A 19755-nucleotide genomic window follows, 5' to 3' on the forward strand; every position below is an offset into this window, starting at 1 on the left:
TGTGGTTTCTACAGCAGCAAAAACCATCGATTTACAATATAACGGCGCGTGGCACGTATAATTGTAATGGTTACTTACGACATTAAGGCTTTTAATCAAAATCTCTATGATGAAAATGAATGGGACTTTTACTTACAGAACCACACTGTTGCGCTCTACTGGTATATTTTGGCGGTTTGGACCCTGATTGGATCGGTCACAGAGCGCCTTCCTGCGCTGAGTGGAAGTGACGCACATCCTCAGACCCAGACTTCAGGCATGAGTTGTTTCAGGAAGAAGAAGCATCTAAACAAGTAGGCCAACCTTCACTATTTATCGACCGTGGTGTTGGGTTCATGTTTTTAGTCGAGCCCGGTTCTTCGTATTTGAGCTGTCGTCAGATCAGCCCTCCGCGGCGTGTTTCTCCTTCTGCGTTTTGTACCGTCGTCTGATCAGGTTTCAAAAGTGCCGCCCTGTGGCAGAGCGGCACTGAGCTGAACCCTGCACCGGGACGGGGTTCTGCAGGGGTCCTAGCCTGAGCTGAACCCTGCACCGGGACGGGGTTCTGCAGGGGTCCTAGCCTGAGCGGGTCCCTGATAGGGACGGGGTTCTGCAGGGCTCCTAGGCTGAGCTGGTCCCTGATAGGGACGGGGTTCTGCAGGGGTCCTAGCCTGAGCTGGTCCCTGATAGGGACGGGGTTCTGCAGGGGTCCTAGGCTGAGCTGGTCTCTGATAGGGACGGGGTTCTGCAGGGGTCCTAGGCTTAGCTGGTCCCTGATAAGGGCGGGGTTCTGCAGGGGTCCTAGGCTGAGCTGGTCTCTGATAGGGACGGGGTTCTGCAGGGGTCCTAGCCTGAGCTGAACCCTGCACCGGGACAGGGTTCTGCAGGGCTCCTAGCCTGAGCTGGTCCCTGATAGGGACGGGGTTCTGCAGGGGTCCTAGGCTGAGCTGGTCCCTGATAGGGACGGGGTTCTGCAGGGCTCCTAGGCTGAGCTGGTCCCTGATAGGGACGGGGTTCTGCAGGGGTCCTAGGCTGAGCTGGTTCCTGATTGGAACCAGCTAATTGGAGGACCCGATCCTGTCCAGTCCGTCCGACAGACTTTAGATTCTGTAGTGGGAACCCGAGGAGCTGTCAAGTCCTCATCATTCTCTGAATGTTTACTTGAAGAGGGAACACAAAGGCATTGGCTTTGAACAATAATCAAGACTTTTGATATTTCCGAAGCATTCAGTGTCCACTAGTCACAAGGTGTGTTCTTGGACAACACAAGGTTTTCCTTTGTGATGAGCCTGTTAGCAGCGTTCAAATGTTAGGGTTGCCATGCATGCTGGGAAATGCAATTCAGAAATTTTCCTTATATTTGTGTATATATATAGCATATATGTATATAATAGCTTTGAGTGTGGAATAGATGGTTTTCTGTTGTGTTCCTTCCATCCTTTTAGCAAGGTAAGAAAAAGAAAGGAAGATGGTGTGCATTTATCACAGCCTGTCACTCAGTGATATGATATCGTGTATCACAGGCCTGTCACTCAGTGATATCATGTATCAGAGGCCTGTCACTCAGTGATATCATGTATCACAGGCCTGTCACTCAGTGATATCATGTATCAGATGCCTGTCACTCAGTGATATGATATCATTAATTACAGGCCTGACACAGTGCTATATCATTTATCACAGGCCTGTCACTCAGTGATAGAGATAATTTATCACAGTTTTGGACTTTATCTCACATCCATGGATGAACCATCTAGTGGGGACCATTTTGTTTGAAGTCGTGCTCAGGGACTTGTACCTGCAACCTTCTGGGTCCCTAGATAGCCCACTACAGAAGACTTCTTCTACTCATATTGAGTTCACAGTTCCCTGTAAATTCAGACACGTCGGGTACACCATATGTTTACATACTAGTCCATTAATGTTTAGTGTCAATAGCTTATACTAGTATCAATACCTGCTGCCTCCACTAGTCTCATGTTTGCATCGGCTACTCATTCTGCATATTCTTCTTTTAAGCGGTCCTACCAAATCTGTAGGAACCCTATTGTACTAGTTAGTATTCTTTTTTTTGACATAGTTATTTCTGACAATTTCAGCGGTGTATAAATTGATAGGCTTGCAGAGCTTGTAAAATGAGTTAGAGATGCAGAGGACAGGCCCGAATAACCCATAGGTGGTGCCTGAAGTTAAACATTTCAACAGGCTGCCATTTCCACCAGGAAAGCTCTTTAATCATGAAACGTTGTACACATGCTGCATGGTGCACACCTTTCAACTGCCACCAATATGGTTAGACCATTTGGATTTAATGCAGTGACCAACAAACTGATCTGGTGGTAAAAGCTGCAAACCTGGCTCGCATGTGACCGTGGGACTGTACGGAGTAACATCCACAGCAATAAGGCCAAAGACGGCCCAAAAATATGGGCATTTTATTTAGGCTTTACAACACGTTTAAACACTTATAAGTTTGAAAAACACCTAGTCGCATCTGTCTGAGATGGCTAAAAGAGGAGCTTCCATACTATGGCCACATAGGACTAGTATCAGTACCACTGCCGACTGAGGCCTCTCGCCATGGCGGGCGGGGCCTTAAAGGGCCACACACATCATTTCTCTGCAGTCCGTTTTGACATAGGATTCTAACACTATACAATAGAAACATGGTTGAAGATTATTTTTGATATGTTCATTCCAGTGAACCAGTTTTTAAGACATACCAATGGAATTTTACCATACCTACCGAGCTCACTATACAGCCGTCTATGGAATACTGCTCCCACGGCGACATAAATGTATGCATCTATCTACATGACCAGTGGAATGCCGGTTTGAGACTGACCTCGACCCAACATATTGTGAGAAACGGTACGAAATCAAATGTCTAACCTCTACGATGTGTTCAATTGGCCTGATGTCTGCAATATTGTTAATGTCCAGAAGATGGCAGCGTTACCACAGTTCTAGTGGCGTGCTTACACAACAATCACGGATATAAATCAATTAGTGGCCTAGCCTCTCCGTTTCCGCCTTCTCCATCTATCCACCCCTGCCCCACTCCATCTACCCCTCTCCATTCCACCTTCCACCCCTCTCCATTCCACCTTCCCTACTGTTGGAGCAAACAATATACAACACAAATTAGGCCCCATTGCTTTGAATGTATGTAGTGAGAGTCCAACAAAGATGCAACGCAAAGTGATGTGTCATTAGTGAACGCTTGGGGACAGAGAACAAGGCTTCTGCCTCTTAGAGTATTGGAGAGGTCTCCGTGGCAACCAACTTGCCAGCGGGGGGCAGTAGAGGCCTAAGTGGGCGTCTTCTTACTTTTAGGTGTTTGTGAAACAGGACAAATGTTTTTTAGACGTTAAGGCAATTCAGCAAAATATGATTGTGTGTGATGAAGGTTTGTGAAACAAGGTTAATATGTTCATCTGAGAAGGGTCAAATTGAAGTGCACTAGATGTTGTAAATGTTATTGTGTGATGAAATACAGGAATCCTTTAATCAGACTGGGCACCTTCCAGCTCTGGAATAAAGCAGGACAAATGTCAGAGAACAAACGTCAAGCGTTTAAGAGGGATTATCCCGGGAAGGCAGGCTTTTGGGGTGGTTGGTGAGTTCGGAAGTGGTGAGCAGTGTTGTGGGACAGGCCTAATTAGATTACTGTACCCCTGTATGAGGGGCTCCACCCCTGGTGGTCCAGGGCCCTTCAGACCCCATTGGGCAGGGCATTGAGGCCGGGGCCAGAGTGGGAGAGTCAGACTCTGAAAGGCAGAGGGGCCGGCCCCTGGTTCCTTAAAGCCTTTGTCATTCCTCCAGGGATTTATTTGTCATTTAGGAATAATAGTTGGAACAGAGCAGCATCTGGGAGCACAGCCCTAGGTCTGCAACTACCACGTTAAGTCCATTGAAATGCCTATTAGGCAAACAGAATGATAGATGTATTTATGTGTCATTGTATGAATGGTTTTAACAGTACAAGCGATTCCTGAAAATGTTGAGGCACCAAATAAAAATAAAGGTAAATATGTAACGATAATGTTGAAAACCGTCTGGTTTACCGTGTGCTCATGGGGCACGGTCAACACCGGAGACTATTTGCCAATTGCTCCTGCGTCAGTCAATCAGTCCGTCATCTCATTCCACAGCAGAGCAACCTGTTGCTAACCTCCTCCTGATCCAGCTCGCCAAAGCGCCATCGCCCTGCTGGCTCCACCAGCCCGTCGCCCCTCTTCAGCTGCCTGGTTAACCGTCTCCTCACCCAGCCGTCCAAACCCTCCCATGTGAACCATCCCCCCATGCGTCCAAACCCTCTCGGCCTTCCCCATACAGCGGGCGTGTGGCCTTACATTTCTAATCCCGCTGGATAGGAGCATGGAATTTAAAAAGAGGGTTTTCCTGGTGTTGTGCTAGATTGGCTTTCTCTGCCTTATACAGGATCTAAAACAATACTATGTTGGATGGATGCCTGGCCCTGATAATGAAAGACGCGTAGACAACATAGGATCAAAAGTCTGAAGGAGAATCTTTGCCGATCAAACATTCTGGGTGTTGTTTTTGGGTTCTTGCTCCACATTATCCTACAATCTTGACCAAGGTGAATAAAAGTGTAGTTTACCCTTTTCTGCGCCGGATTCCACTACTGGAACGCAGACCAACGGTTTCAATACTGCATTATGTCCCTCCTGTGACCGTAGTGTCTCTTGTGCCCTCCCGGCCTGCAGAGCTGCTAAGGAACGTTGGGGGGGGGGGGGGGGGGCATCTGGGCCAGACCCTAATAAGTGGGCTGGTGATTTATGGGGTCCGCGTAGCCTGCAGAGGCCTTCAGCGATGTCTGAAGAGAATAAAAATGTGGCCTGTTAATATTATAATAAACAGTAGAGTAATCTGCAGCACTCGTCAGTGTGATATATGTGTTATTTATTTATCCGATCATGTTTGGAACGCCTACTCACCTCATTCCAAAGTTTGGGAGCGCTTGGAGAGTCTCTCAGTCTCTTTTCGAATCCTGTCTAGTCCGCATCATTTATCTTTATACCTTCTCCGTTCTGGACGGGGGCCTCTATACTTTTTTCTCTCGGCTGGGTTTGTTGACACACAGTCAATCTAGGCTTCTTTCACTGTTGACATCCTATTCTTACCCCTTCCCTTGCCAACAAGAGAAGAACCCTGGGCTTTCCCTGACCAGTAAAGCTGCCACAGCTGTGGACTGTATTAGCATAGATTGTGAGGAAGGGTTTGAGGTGGGGGTGGTGGCAGCCCTAAATATATTACAGCCATTACCTTTTGTTGGGAAGCAGGCCGTTTTAAAACGTGTTTCTTTTCTCAGAGCGCAGGGGGGGGGGGGGTAAACACAAAAGGAGCTCTGCAGTGATTTCAGCTTAACCGGTTTTTAAATATGGCTCAGCGCAGCGAGTAAAGTAGGGGCGGCAGGAGCAAGAATGACGTGCTTATCGAAGGGGAAATAAGTGAAGATATGAAGATTCGTCCCAACACAATTACGTATTAAGATCAAATCAAATATATTAACCAAGTAACTTTGAACAATATTATGACTAAATATCGGCTGACGCAACAGAGTCAAACCTGAGCTATGTCAAGGCTGTTGTTCCTCTCTGTCTCAGGTGGTTCTGAAATGAGCAGACCGCGGCCCGCCGTGGAGCCGGACCCCCACCCTGCGGCCCCCAGGCTGACCCGCAGCACCCAGGCCCGGCTGGGCGGCCCCGGACCGCCCCGGGACCCGGCGCCCGGCCCGTACGGAAAGCAGCGCAGGAAGCAGCCGGACTCAGCCCTGACCCAGGACCTCAGCCAGATGAGGGTCAGTGGGCAGGAGTCTCTTCTGGGGTAAGGCTCCCTCGGCGACCTCTTCATCACCGCTAAGGCTTCCTCAGTCGCCCTTCGTCCCCATTATGGTTCTCCATGTCATGGATCCTGACGTCTCTGATGGGGTTGTCAGGCCCCTGAGAGGTGGTGGGGGGGATTAATAATGTTTAAGGGTCTTTCAGCCACGTCTTGGATGGTGTCAACATGCGCCACGCGTCCAGGAGTTCTTCGCAGAATGATCAGCCTGCTCCATCACCGCCTGTCAAGGAGCGGGCCAGAGTGAAGTCCTCCTCCCGGGGCGGGCTGGCCTCGGTGGCCCGCCTGCTGAAGCTGGGCCGCTGTAAGAACATTGTGGTGGTGGCAGGAGCGGGCATCAGCACGGCCAGCGGGATCCCTGACTTCAGGTGACGCACGCACGCACGCACGCACGCACGCACGCACGCACGCACGCACACACAGAGTCAGCAGCACACTCAGCAGAACACTCAGCAGCCCGTGTGCCCCTTGCAGAACGCCGGGGACAGGCCTGTACTCGAACCTGGAGCGCTACGACCTCCCTTACCCCGAAGCGGTGTTCAACATCGACTACTTCTCGGAATGCCCGCAAGCCTTCTTCTCGCTGGCCAGGGAGCTGTACCCCGGCCGCCACCGGCCCAACTACATCCATTACTTCATCCGCTCCCTGCACCTCAGGGGAATGCTGCTGCGCGTCTACACCCAGAACATCGACGGCCTGGAGAAGAGTGAGTGTGTGTGTGTGTGTGGCGCGAGTGCGTAGTGCTTCAATATTAAGCACCGGTATTCAGAGTTCTCGGCAAACTGTCCAAAACGTCTGTTTGATACAACCGTTTTCCTTGGGGTCCAAAGTGTGCGGCATTCCTGAGGATAAGCTGGTGGAAGCCCACGGTAACTTCACCACCGCTTCGTGTCACCTGTGTTACACACCCTACCCCGCTGAAGACGCCAAGGTCAGAGGTCGCCATGCTCTAAGCTCCGCCCAGCCCTTCCTGGCTAGGTGTTAAAGCAGCGCTCTGCCTCCACAGGTGGCCATCATGAGTGGCGGCGTGCCCACGTGTTCCTTCTGTGCCGGAACGGTGAAGCCTGACGTGGTTTTCTTCGGAGAAGACCTTCCACAGAAGTACTTCCTGCATTCTGAAGACTTCCCCAAAGCAGATCTCCTGATCATTATGGGAACTTCGTTACAGGTAAAACAAAAGCCCTTTTGTTCAAGTTGGACAATCCGTCTCTCATGTGTTGACCGTTTCAGAGAAGGCTTTACAGCTAGCGTCTGCATGCAAAGTAGAACCACCCTATGAACGCCTAGGAAGAATTAGTATTGAGATCTGATCTATTATGTCAATCTCATTACTCTGTATTGTAAATGTTTTGAAAAAGGTATGGAGAACATTAAAGGTAATCATTGAATAATGATCTGCCTCCAGAGCGTGAAGGACTCACAGCAGGCTGAAGGGCCTCTGCAGCTGTGCTCTCCATGCATGTAGGGTCTCACCTGTTCTCTGTGCCCCAGATCGAGCCCTTCGCCAGCCTGGTGAACACAGTCCGGGCCTCGGTCCCCCGCCTGCTGCTGAACCGCCACGCCGTGGGGCCCTTCCTGAAGACGCCGCTCCGCAGGGCGGACCACCTGGAGCTGGGAGACCTGCTGGCCTCAGTGCAGCGCATGGCCCACATACTGGGGTGGAGCGCGGAGATCGAGGAGCTTATGAGGAGCCAGGGAGACTGGGTGGCCACCTAGTCAAGGGCCATCGTCAGTCGTGTGGATTGAGCCCGGGGTTGGACTTGTGACCACGTTACAACGTTGTCTTGTGGTGCGCCATACTCCCGTCTCCAGCGCGAGCCCGCCGGTAAAACACGACAACGGCTCTGATGCCTGAATGAGCTCTGCTTCCTAAAGGCAGCGAAGACTCAGAACACATCACTGCCCAGCCCATAATACACTGGAATGGCAGCAGGGTTCTTTTTAGCATGCAGAGATAACTATCTGCGATGCATTGTCTACTCAATGCGTTCATATCGTATCAGTTTCTTTCCATTGGTTTGCATGGCAAAGGGCGTGGGTGGTCTTTGTAAAGATGGTTCATGTTTGCAATATTTCCATGTATAGTTCACGTGTATGTATATTGAATTTTAAGCACTTACAATTTACAGGATAAGTTGAACTAATAAAGGATTTTACAGCATTGGGCTTGCCTCTCCTGTTCATGTAATCTTCACATCTAACCATACAGTCAGGAGTCCTATACACAACATGAAGAACCTTTCTCTTCCAAGGTTACAGAACAAGTGGCAGGTGGACTTTACTAGACATATTTAACCAGCGACAGAATCTGCTGGTTAACTTTAATGACAAACGATTCCTTCTTTCTAGCTTTAATAACATTGCAAGAGAAGCGGTGAAAAAGTGGTTAGTCTGCAACATATGCATCAGAAGCATTAGGACTCTTCAAATGGTTTTCTTTCTAATGGGTGAAACCTTGACGTTTATTAAGCATCCACTTCAGGTATGCAGAGGTGAAAAAAAACAAGTGGAATCATCCACGCGATATAAAAGACCATTTATGTGTAACAAAAAACAAGGCAGTGTACCTTACGAATGCACTCAGACAGTGTTAGGCAACCAAAAGATCAACAAGTGACATCCATTACATATAAGTTAAGAGAATCCTCCATTCATTGTCTAACTTTATGGATGCTCAGCGAACACACTCCCACATCATATCGCTAAGGGCAACCATGCAACCTTGAGCTCTGTTCAACCAACAATATTGCAGCAATAGTAAAGTATTCGTCTCCCGAATATAGAACAAACAATATACACTTTCATTGTGGCAAAAGAAAACTATGATTGATTTTAAATAAGCAATGCAATCAAGGTAAGGCAAAAACAATCCAATGTTACTCATTAAGTTAATAAATATGGCAAGTAAGTTTTACTTAATCAGGGTAGTTCTGATTTACTATTATTGACAAATGCAATCATAATTAGGTGTTTCTTCTTCGCAATTTATATTTTCACGAAACAGTTTTGAGGACTCTTTTCATAATGGTCTCCAGTTACTTTGATCAAACTAGGGCCATGTTCCTGGCGGCCACAGCTGGCGCTAAATAAAGCAGGGACCAGGATTGGTGTTCTACCTACATCTTAAAACAATGTTTACATGGGAAAGGTGCACACTGAGAGAACCAACTAAACGTGAAGACCCTGAACAGGAAGTTGAGTTGTCCTGCTGCCATGATGCATCCCTCCTTCAGCCTACGGCTCTGAGAGCTCCCACCGCCCCGACAAACCCCCTCAGCGGGCCGGAGACACCCTCGCTCTGGGCCGGCGCGTGCAGTCGTACGACAAGATCAACAGAATTGCGGCTGTTACTATAGCAACAAGTTTCTATGCCATTAAAGGATACAAAGACTATATTAGTAAAAGGCAGTGCACAGAGGTCGGCTGGAGCGGTGGACCGTTGGGTCCTTCGACGGGATGCGGTGGCTGTTTGTCGGGCATCACCTTCGGAGACGCCAATAGAGCTCCAGCAGAAAGGAAGTCCTTCGCCAGGGGCCTCACTGAAGTATCCTAGGAAACGGGGCTAGTCTGTGTCAGAGCCGGAGCTCTCGTGGGTGTGCTGGCGCAGGGTCTCCTCCAGGGGAGCCACGGTGGAGTCCTTCCTGACCCCCATGGGCTGGATCACCCCCTTCCTGTGGACGGGGAGAGGCAGAGGTCCAGTCAAACCCCCACACTGGTCCCATTCTGTGACGGGATGTGGGAGGATAAAGGCCCACGCTGTACAGGACACAGTGATGCATCCACACAGCCTCGTATCGCCATACGACGCCATTCATCATAAAGAAGTGCATGTAATTCTGAAGTCATATCTCTCATTACTTATTTAGGCTTCCAAACAAATACACACAATATTAATAATTGGACTGTTGCACAGTTTGATGATTTGAAGCTGACCCCCGTTCCTTAACGCCTGGTCTACAATGAGACCTGCTGTTGTACATCTTTACTTTGCCTTTTATCTGTAGGTTTCAATGACCCTCAGAAGCCCCTCCCTCCTCTGCGCTGTTTGTCCCTCTACCCCCCGTCCGGCCTTCTTTCTAAAGCCTGTTTAATTACAGGATCAGTGCCCCGTCTAAGCTCCTCAAAGCCCGGGGTGCCCCTCCAAACTAATCCAATTATATGTGCACCGTGTCCCCAAATCACTCACCGGCCCATTTATCAATGAACCACGCAATCAAAAGATTAAAACACACATTTGAATTAATGGGAGATTCTTACACACACAAACCACACAACGGATTTGACTTTCAGTTGGTTCATTTAGGAGTCCAATGCAACAGGTGTTCTTAAAAAGAGCTTCAGAGGTGTAGACGCGAGTGCTTGCTCGTGCGTGGGCTCGTGCGTGTGCGTGGCCACCTGTCCATGTCACACAACAAGGGTCCTGGAGCCGTGCGGTAAAGGACGGCTGCCGACGACCCATCAAACACACAAACAAAGCCGCGGCTCGCTCGTCCTCCTGTCCCCCCTCGTATTGTGCTCCCCAATTAGAAGGAGAAGTCCATGTCTTCCTCCTTGACACCGGGGCGGGGGCGCGCTGGGGCTGAGGGTATGTGCTAATTGGAGGGCCAGTTAAGCAGTTTTGGGAGCGCATTCTTGCGGGTCTTTGAGTGATCTCCTGAGAGCGGGCTGCTCCACGCACTACGCACCTCTCCCCCTCAGGGACACATCACCGGGCTGGGCGCGCTCTGCACTTGGGGGGGGAGGGGGGGGGGGGGGGGGGGAGAAAGGAATCTGCCGTCTGTGTCGCGTGGCTCATTACTACTCACCCCCGTCTCTGGCTACCACAATACCCCCCCCCCCCCCCCTCCCCCCCTCTCGCCCTGTCTGGTGTAACAACTGGATCATCAAAATGAGCAGAATAAAATAGAGAGGGGGACACATGTTATTGAAAAGCTGAATGTAAGGAGCATTGAGGGCCAACGCGGTGTGATTGTGTGTCTGCGTGCACGTGTGTGTGCATTTGTGGGTGTATTTGTCAATTAGGTGATAATTAATGATACTGCTGTAGCTGCCATTGACTGCGGCTGAATGCTGCTGCGAGTTACAGGCTAATTGACACCGGTGCGAACGAGCGGATTCTTCAGCTAATGAACTGGTTGGCAGGGAGTCACCTCTCCCTTACCTTTGTGTGTTCCACTAGGGTTCGCTTTTGTGCGCATAGGAAAGGTCAACAACAAAGAAATGTAATAATAAAAAGGCAATATGTCGGGGAGACAATATGTCACATATACACAGCAGAAATAAGGAAACATGCAACTGGTGGAGTTTGGCTGTGTTCACCTGATCAGCTCGTCCAACATGATGACCATCTTCTGGGCCTCGTACTCCTTCTGCTCCTCCGTCATCTCCTCCATGGGGTTAGGCATGGGCTCCTCCACATGTCCGGTGATGGGGTTGATTCTGGAGGAAACACAGGAATGAGCTTATCATCGACCTGGTATTCCCAGAGGTGCATCAGCCCTGATCTAGACAAACGGTATGAGCAGCACGTCACCTCAGGTGGCCTACTCACAAGGGTTTAACACTTTTGTACTCCTCTGTGTCGCTGTCCTCGTCGTCAGAGTACTTGGTCTCTCCGCGGCCCCCGGCCAGCAGGCCTTTGGCCACCAGGTGTCCGGCCGCGTTGCCGTAGCCGGTGTACTTTAACAGGTTGTCCACTGCAGCAACACAGACACACATGGACCGAAACATCATACTCACTTCATCCAGAAGCATCGGCCGTTCTGGTCTCCAGGCCAATTCCAGGAGAGGTATTGGTGTTTTTGTGGCACTACTTAGCCCTCTTTGCCCTGCACAGCGTGTGAGCCGTGGTTAAAGACACGCAGAGGGTCACACGCTGACGGGAACAAACACACATCACTACATCGCACCAGATTTGAGAGCTAGCCAAGCGTACTCGCCCGTGTCCTTATGAGTGACACGCTCACACTTTGTTGATACACTAACACTAACTTTTTAATCACCTTCTTGTGTTGTTTTGTGGGTTTTATCTACAGTTGTTTAAAAGCAGAGCACACAGCACCCTGTTTGGAGTAGCGATCGACCGATATATCAGGCCGATATTTGCATTTATTTATTTTTATCGGCATCGGCCGATACACGTTGCCGATTATTAAAAAAATTCCCCGGCATGATTTAGAGACAATCACTTCAATAAATGCTCCTTTTTTAAATTGAGACTTGTAACATTTTGATCATCATTGTGTCATTTTTATTATGTAAATTGAGGGACCAAAAGCAGTATAGGCTCCAAATATCGGCTCAAGAAAATTGGCAGCCCTTATCGGTCATCGGCTAAGGCTGATGGAATCGGTATCGGCATTGGCCCTAAAAAAATCCACATTGGTCGATCCCTAGAATCAGTTGTCCCTCTGGTGTGTAGTGCATCAGGAGCCCTGCTCCAGGCTCCCTCTCACCGCTCTCCTTGCAGAGGACGAAGAGGAACTCGGCGGCCCCCTGCTTCACGCCCATGTCCACGTGGGTCATCAGGCGCACCAGCTTGTTCCGGATGGTGGAGCCGATCTCCGGCCGCACCTTGGCCTCCTTCAGCGGGGGGAGCACCTGAAGGGACCCCCAGTACATCTAGCTGTAGGAACGCTGTAGTACATATTTCAGGCCTATATGCGGTGCTGTTTCTGCTACAGAACTCCAGCAAAAATTGAAGAAGCCTTTCGCCGCTGTATACAAACAGTATATAATACAAACATACAGTCGGCGGGACGAGAGGTGGGGTGATGACATCATGATTTGCGTGTCTGTGGTTCTCATGAATCCTAAAACAAAAATGCATGGGGGGGGGGGGGGGACATGTGGACATGGCCTAAGAGGACTCACTGCATAGTGTAAGTGTGATCTGAGGACTCACTGCATATCAGTGGCACTGCATATATGTGCTCTTGGGTATTCTTGTTAGACAAGAAGTATTCATGAATGGTGAGCACATCTTGACATATGTTACACGTGTGGAATGATACCTGGGCCTTGATGAACCTGCGGATGTGTCTGTGGCGCCGGGAGCCCTCAGTCAGAAGGCTGAGCACCGGCGTCAGCCCCTCCTTATAGTTGGACCCCTGCTTAGGACCGGACACAGCACACCAACACATATACTACCCACAATGGCACTGCTTTAACCGGGCCCAACACTCGACGAAAGGTACTTTGAAAGAATGAACGGATTAATTATAAAAGAAGACCCCTCACAGCCAAGTCCACATGGAGACAGATATTTTTTAAATTGCAGCATTTCCACAAGGTTATGGCCTTCCAGCAACGTGAAAAATGTTTTCGGTCAATAAAAACTGAGCTTTTGGACAACACCTTGCATGGTTGTGTATATATGTAGAACAAAAAAAGAATATCTATAAATGTATGACAAAGGGTTATGGTTAGGTTTAATGTCGAGTAGAGAGTGAATACCACAGAGTGCGTTATCAGGTGGTAGCCCGGTAGTACTTTAGGGCCACAACCTCTAACGAGCACCCCGTCAATATGTAATGCCAATCAGGTTAATTAAAGTAAAGATGCTATTAGTAGAGCTAGGTTTAGGCTCCAAATAAAAACAATAAACCCATGCAAGTCCATCCAAACCAAAAATAGTAAATTTCGAACGTGGTGGCATCCAAACAGTCGAGAACCAGTCCTTACATTCAACCCCTCTAATGAAAGGTCATGCTGAGGGGATTTGAATGCCACCAGGCTAAACCATCACAATTGCAACGTACAACCACCGGAAGGCGATAAGTCTTGTGTGTTCTGAGCGGAGGCCTTGTCCTACTTCCTGTGAAACCCTTTCTGGGCCACTAAAAATTATTGTTACACGGTGTCAGGATTCAAAATGGTATCTGAACACTCGGTTATGTGTCAATGAGGGAGTTTTAACACAATCAAACACAACTTTGATGACAACCAAATAATTTGTTATTGTGATTCGCTAGTAGTTCAGAGAGTTGTCGTCATGGTGAAAGGTTTGTGCTCTCAGCTTTCATATATGTACAGTTTGTGTAGGTAACATGAAAGTAAACTGATCTATTCATGTGCATCGTTATGAAGTTCTTTACTCTTGGATTGTGTTTCATTTAGGTAATGTTAGACAAGAAAAGTTAGATTGTAATGGTTCTAGGGGTGTGTCCCATGACCGCTCTCTCACATGTTGTATGTGAGAGATGTTGTATCTTATGACACCTTGATTCGGACCCCTGATATAGTGTGTCTTAGGATAAAAAAAGTTCAGCAACACACGCAGTTGGGAGATCACAGTTATCTCATCAATGCCAATATCAACTGTGTGACATGATCTGGAGAAGAGGTTAAATTTTTACAACCTTCATTTTTTACAACCTAGTGGCCTTCATTAAAACACACAGATGGCAATTCAACATTTTCAGTGTTGATTTGCATTAATACTTGTAGTAATACTATCATCTGACAGCAATGTCTCGCGCTACGTGACATGGTGAACCCACACACATAGAAGGCACAGCCGTTACTGAATGTAAACATAGAAATTGCTCTCAAACATATCTGTATATGTGTGGAAGAGGCCTAAACTAGGACACACTGCACATGGCTGAGTTGGAGGAGCGCCAGCCCGACTAATCAAACCTCGCACACAGGAGCAGGGAACAGGTCATCATGACTCTGTAATGACGGTGTTTACCTTGTCAATCCGCTTCTCCAGAAACTCCAGCAGCACCTGGACGGCGGCCATGTTGTTTCCACCGTACTGCTCCTGGCCTCCCTGAACGGGAACGTCGATCAGCACGTCCAGACAGCCGGCGGGCAGGTTGCTCAGCAGATTCACTGCATGGCTGCAAAATAGAACAACTAAATAATCACTTCTGATGGATTAGACACTGAAAATAACTGACACGGATCGGTCTTTGGCCTGAATCACTAAGAAGTATGAAGAACGAGAAGCACCCTCCCCTCCATTTAGAAACACTAGAAGTTTATTCTCCTTTCTCCCCCCAGAAGGTAGAAGAAAGCGAAGACAAAGGCCAAACAAGACAAAGATCTCCACAATAGATGTTGCTGAACAGCCCTGTTCAGCCAGTGGCCACGCAGGTTAAAAGGGCGATGTCGTCCATCACTTTTACAAGCCAACACATTCTCCCTGGATCCAGAACATTCCTGGCATTCTCCAGAGGGATGCTCTTTATGACGGTTCGAACTGGGTTTGGACATGATAGGAACAGTCCAGTGTTGATTGAGGTTCTTGAAGGACACGCATCCAATAACATGGTACTATAGGAAGGGTTTAACCTGTGAGCCTCCTCCGTCTTCTCCTCCGTCTCTGTCCTCAGCAGCAGGAGGTGCCTCATGACGCCGATGATCAGGCGGACCTGGTGCTGCCCATTCTGAAGAGCAGGAGACCAAAATGAAGACATTTCATTTGTGGTAGTGGGGGTTAGCTTTAAAGTTGAAACATGTTAAGTTCCCACTAGTTTGTAATTTAAAATCACCTCGACAAATCCTTAGTTAACGATGATCAATAGTGATTTTCATAATGTTATCAATACAATTACAATTCATAACTGATCTTTTTTACATAAAAGAATGCATGCCAGCCCCCACCTCTCTCTGTTTACAAGAATCGTATAGACCCTGCTAAACCCCTCCCATTCACCCTTAACCCCTCCCCCTCACTCTAAACCCCTCCCACTCACCCTAAACCCCTCCCCCTCACCCTAAACCCCTCCCCCTCACCCTAAACCCCTCCCACTCACCCTAAACCCCTCCCACTCAACCTAAACTCCTCCCTCTCACATCCCCAGCCAAGAGATCACTGCTAGGTTCTGAAGTCTGCCAATCATCCCCATTATTACATTACTACCAACAAGGGACCAAGCATGTGTCAGCCATAATACGTTAAACAGGCTGCAAGGTAATCCTCGGGGCGATCCCCTTCAGAGGACCTCATGACAGAGCCTCCTCGCTCAAGGCCTGACTCAAACAATGTTCTCCCATTAGTCTAGGTACCGCAGTGTTCCTTTAGAGGATACAATGGTTTTCCTCAAAATACGATAATGTACGGCTCTGGTATGATGCTTTAAAGTGGACATATTTTGAAAACAACACTTTCCCTGGGATTTGGGGTGTTATTTTGGGTCTCTGGTGTTGCCACATACAAACTTTGAAATAAGTCTGTGCGTGGTTTTTGGAGTGAGACATGCATTTCTGAAAGTACCCCGCCAACAGTTACCAAACGAGCAAGTCAGTTTCAGTGCCGACACCTACGTAGGAAGGGGGCACATTTGAAAATGACCTCCCACTTCCCCCCCCCCCTTCACTCAGAGTATAGATACTCGGCGGCAGTCCGGCAGCGAGGGGGAGTACAATCCCTTTCTCCTCCATGTCGCGGTTCAATCTGGACTTCAGAGAGTCAAAGCCAAATTTCCTTTCCCCCAATTCTTCTCAACCATGGCCGAGATATCCCCCAGTACAAGTCTGTACTTGTTGTGGAAGTACCAGAGACGTTGGTTTCACGCCATGATTCACGCGATGCGCACATAGCTTTGGCCTTGATATTAGATATGTTATATAGATACCTATATATTATATTATTATTGTATAATATTATATAGATATAGAGCTCCGGGAGTCCACAGACGGCAACAATCACTTCTCCTCCATGCTGTGGTTCAGTCTGACAGCTCATTGGTCAGTGGGCAGCAGCTCATTTGCATTAAAGCTACAGACACCAGAACCAGCACATTCTGAAGAGACTGAAACAGAGGGGAATAGCGGTAGGCGAGATTTTTTTTCCTAAAAGCAATTTCCAGCAAATAGCTTCAAAAACATGTTTTCTGGAACTCATATACTATGTTTACTTGTTGGGAAAACACCAAAATATGTCTCCTTAACATCTGACAATGCTGGTCGATAGTAAGATTCTTGTTAATAATTATATATTGGATGTTACAGGATTTGATCTTATTGATAACATTATTGAAGGCTAAGTTTGACAAGACACATTTAGCGACAGCAAATGCATATTTATATAAATTGGCCTCCATCAAGTTAACCAACTACTGAGGATGTGTTCGATAAGACCCCATGTTGACATTGTCCGATCCAAAATTCACCATTGTGCGCATCATCAGGACAGTTAACATTCAATCATTCTCACTGCTCTCCTCGTAGTCTCTAAGGTGGTGAGCATGAGCAGTGGTGTATGAACTGCCTATGACACACACAGAGTCCTAACTGGGTGCCTCAGTCTCTGTGAGTGAGAAGGAGAGAGTCATCACAGAATCCAAACTTGTGGATTTCTTAGTTTGGGGTAACTATTGGAGAAAGCTACTTAGCCAGGGCCGTTTGTATGAGCATACCTGGGTCGGACAAAAGATTGTTATGAGAGATGCTATAGACTCGTTTGGAATAAAATTACTCAATTTCAGAACACGTCTATATAGCGTGAGAGGAGGTGAGTTGAACACAAATCATGGCTGATTTACAGTTGGGCATAGACAATATCAACCGTAAACCTGGGGTCTTAAACAGACAGACACAGACAATAAGGCTGGTCTATTGGTCTACACTACTGCATTCATTTATTCCATCCTATACTTGACATCCTTTTGAAGGATTTTATTTCTTGCCACGTGATGTCGTTTCTATAACTTGAAATCACATTTCTGAGGCAGATGACAGTTTGGGGCAAGGTTGTTTTTTTTTTCATTGGTTGAAAGTATGACGACATAATGATGTCTGCCCATTACCTCCTATGTTTGATGAGGTTGATTAGGCCTTACAACACAAATAACATACGAGGAGCTCCACCATTGCAGAAACACTTAAGGGTCCAACACCCACCTCTCCAGCGGGGTCCGTCAGGGTGAGGTTGAACATGGCCTTCAGGGCCTCCATGGCTCGCTCGTTGTCCTCGGTGGGGAGGGGCGTGGCCTCTGGCTCCGGGGCCCCGGCCTCGTACGGCCCGACCCAGCGCAGCTGCAGCGTGCGCTCCAGGACCTCCCGGAGAAGCCCCAGGGCGGGCAGCTGGCTCTGCAGGCTGGCCCTCACGTCGGGCCGCAGCGCCGTCAGCAGGAAGAGGAGGCGCAGCGAGAACAGGCCGACCGCGTGCCGGCCACAGCGGCTGCGCAGGTGCGTGCACAAACTGTGTGCCAGCTTCAGGTCGGCGCAGACCTGCTGCGCCGCGGGGCTGTTGTACACCACGTTACACAGGCACTTGAGCGCCTCGACCACCACCCTCTCCTGCTCCGGCGTCAGGGTGTCTTCCTGAAGACTGTCGGCCGGGTCAGCGCCGTCCTGGGCGGAGTGCAGCTGGGCCAGACCGGCCAGGACCAGCAGGCCCTCCCTGGTGGCCACGGGGTCCAGAGCCCGCTTGTCCCTGGACAGGATGCGGAGGGTCTCCAAGGAGGCCCTCAGGCAGCATGGCCCCTCTTGGGTTCCTAGTGCCGTCAACAGACTCCGACACACCTTCTAACATCGGACAGGAAAGGAGAGGAAACGTATTATAGATGATGCACATCGTCAGCGGATTGAAAGTGGGAATCAGTACTTACAATTTGAAGGTTTTCTTCATTTTTGTCAAACGTAAAAGTTTGACTATTCTGAAACCAATAAGGAAATACATATTAAATACTGACGCGTGTGAAATACAGTTTCTGGAGGTATGTAGAGCAGGATACATCAGGTAGGTTTTAATGAGAGGTACTGCTGAATGCATATCATGTATTCAGAGTCCAATGAAGAGATCTCAGCAGCTGTCATATGATAACTGTGATGGTTGTGATTGTGACTCGTGTCATAAAGGAAAGAACTGACCGGAGGGCGAACATGTACAGATAATATACTACACTTACAGATCTGCCTATCGTAGTAGTGCTATAGTAGTACTATAGTAGGAGGATTGATCTGGTTATCTGCTGCCTGCTGCACAGAGCTATCATGCCAATGCTAGCATGCTAACGCTAGCCTGGTGGTTTGTTTTGGTTCAGATCAGACCCACCTCTTGATTATACTGGAGCAGAACCTTCTCGATCTCCTCCTCGTTGCCGATTTCAAGTCGTGACAGGATCTCCTTCAAGTCCATGATTAAAACGGAATGATGTAGTACATATACAAGTATAATAGTTCGTTTAAATGTCACTACGTGGGAGTTGACGAAGCCCACTAGTTAGCTTAGCTAGCAGCTGGAACAGGTTTGTTTGCCTTCCGTCGGTACGGTGGCCGCGAGATACGGTGAAACGCCCCTTTCTCGCGTAATATAATTGCATATAATAGTATATAGTATAATATATAATGATATAATATTGAATAATATGTAATGATATGATATATAATGATATAATACAGAATTATTTTATAATGATAAATTATTGTATAATATATAATGATTATTATATAGTATACTATATAATGAACAAAACAATATAGGAGAATATCATAATGTAATGAAACGTAAGGTAAGGTATAATCATAATATATCATATCATGCATAAATATGTTTTAAAATACACAAACAAATTTTTTTATATTTTTTTCTTTTTATATACAATTGTAATACATTTACTCTTGTCTAAGCTATCCATAAAATGTCTTGAAGTCTTTGTTTTTACATACTTAATAAGTACTAATGTCACATTACTTCCACTAATAATTCTAAATTGGTCCCTGTAGCTCACTCCAATGTCTTTCACCAGAATTAATCAGTCGATCAAAGGTCTTGGACCTAACCGTCACAACTGATAAGGGGCTGCCAAACATCTTCACTTGCAGTGTTAAAACTGGAAGAATGCACCGTCAGATGCAGTAAGTGTATTATCGGTTGGCCCACAGAACTATGTTTGAATGAAGAAAACATGAATGAAACCCCCTCCTTAAGGCCTAAACTAAATGAATGACTGCTA

General features: G+C 47.8%; 2 protein-coding genes across 3 annotated transcripts; one reads left to right on the plus strand and one right to left on the minus strand.

The window, feature by feature from the left end:
• Positions 1 to 244: 244 nt before the first annotated feature.
• LOC307080309 (NAD-dependent protein deacetylase sirtuin-3) lies at positions 245 to 8006 on the plus strand. Its single transcript, XM_079742973.1, has 7 exons — positions 245 to 293; positions 5610 to 5829; positions 5991 to 6212; positions 6319 to 6551; positions 6676 to 6776; positions 6852 to 7013; positions 7337 to 8006. Exons 2-7 carry the CDS (start codon positions 5621 to 5623, stop codon positions 7559 to 7561), a joined length of 1152 nt encoding a protein of 383 aa, XP_079599099.1. The 5' UTR covers positions 245 to 293; positions 5610 to 5620; the 3' UTR covers positions 7562 to 8006.
• Positions 8007 to 8364: 358 nt separating this feature from the next.
• On the minus strand, positions 8365 to 19040 carry ric8b (RIC8 guanine nucleotide exchange factor B). 2 transcript variants are annotated; one of them, XM_079743692.1, is made up of 10 exons: positions 18855 to 19040; positions 18409 to 18456; positions 17699 to 18325; positions 15146 to 15240; positions 14541 to 14691; positions 12859 to 12954; positions 12301 to 12445; positions 11397 to 11541; positions 11165 to 11284; positions 8365 to 9516 (listed from the first exon to the last, which is right to left on the minus strand). In XM_079743692.1, exons 1-10 carry the CDS (start codon positions 18936 to 18938, stop codon positions 9408 to 9410), a joined length of 1620 nt encoding a protein of 539 aa, XP_079599818.1. In that variant the 5' UTR covers positions 18939 to 19040; the 3' UTR covers positions 8365 to 9407. The 2 variants fall into 2 exon arrangements, with proteins under 2 accessions (XP_079599818.1, XP_079599817.1); XM_079743691.1 differs by having other exon boundaries at positions 12859 to 12957.
• Positions 19041 to 19755: the final 715 nt, after the last annotated feature.

Source organism: Pollachius pollachius (genome assembly GCF_949987615.1).
Source record: "Pollachius pollachius genome assembly, chromosome: 9".
In the NCBI taxonomy this organism is placed as follows: domain Eukaryota; kingdom Metazoa; phylum Chordata; class Actinopteri; order Gadiformes; family Gadidae; genus Pollachius; species Pollachius pollachius.

Bases quoted from the DNA above. Each gene is read 5' to 3' on its own strand.
- LOC307080309 (XM_079742973.1), top strand. From the start codon at position 5,621: ATGAGCAGACCGCGGCCCGCCGTGGAGCCGGACCCCCACCCTGCGGCC. The intron at 5,830-5,990 runs GTAAGGCTCCCT...AGGGTCTTTCAG, and splicing joins GGGCAGGAGTCTCTTCTGGG to CCACGTCTTGGATGGTGTCA. The intron at 6,552-6,675 runs GTGAGTGTGTGT...TGGGGTCCAAAG, and splicing joins CATCGACGGCCTGGAGAAGA to TGTGCGGCATTCCTGAGGAT.
- ric8b (XM_079743691.1), bottom strand. From the start codon at position 18,938: ATGGACTTGAAGGAGATCCTGTCACGACTTGAAATCGGCAACGAGGAG. The intron at 12,446-12,858 runs GTATCATTCCAC...GGGTCCCTTCAG, and splicing joins GCAGGTTCATCAAGGCCCAG to GTGCTCCCCCCGCTGAAGGA. The intron at 11,285-11,396 runs GTGAGTAGGCCA...TGTTTCCTCCAG, and splicing joins TACAAAAGTGTTAAACCCTT to AATCAACCCCATCACCGGAC.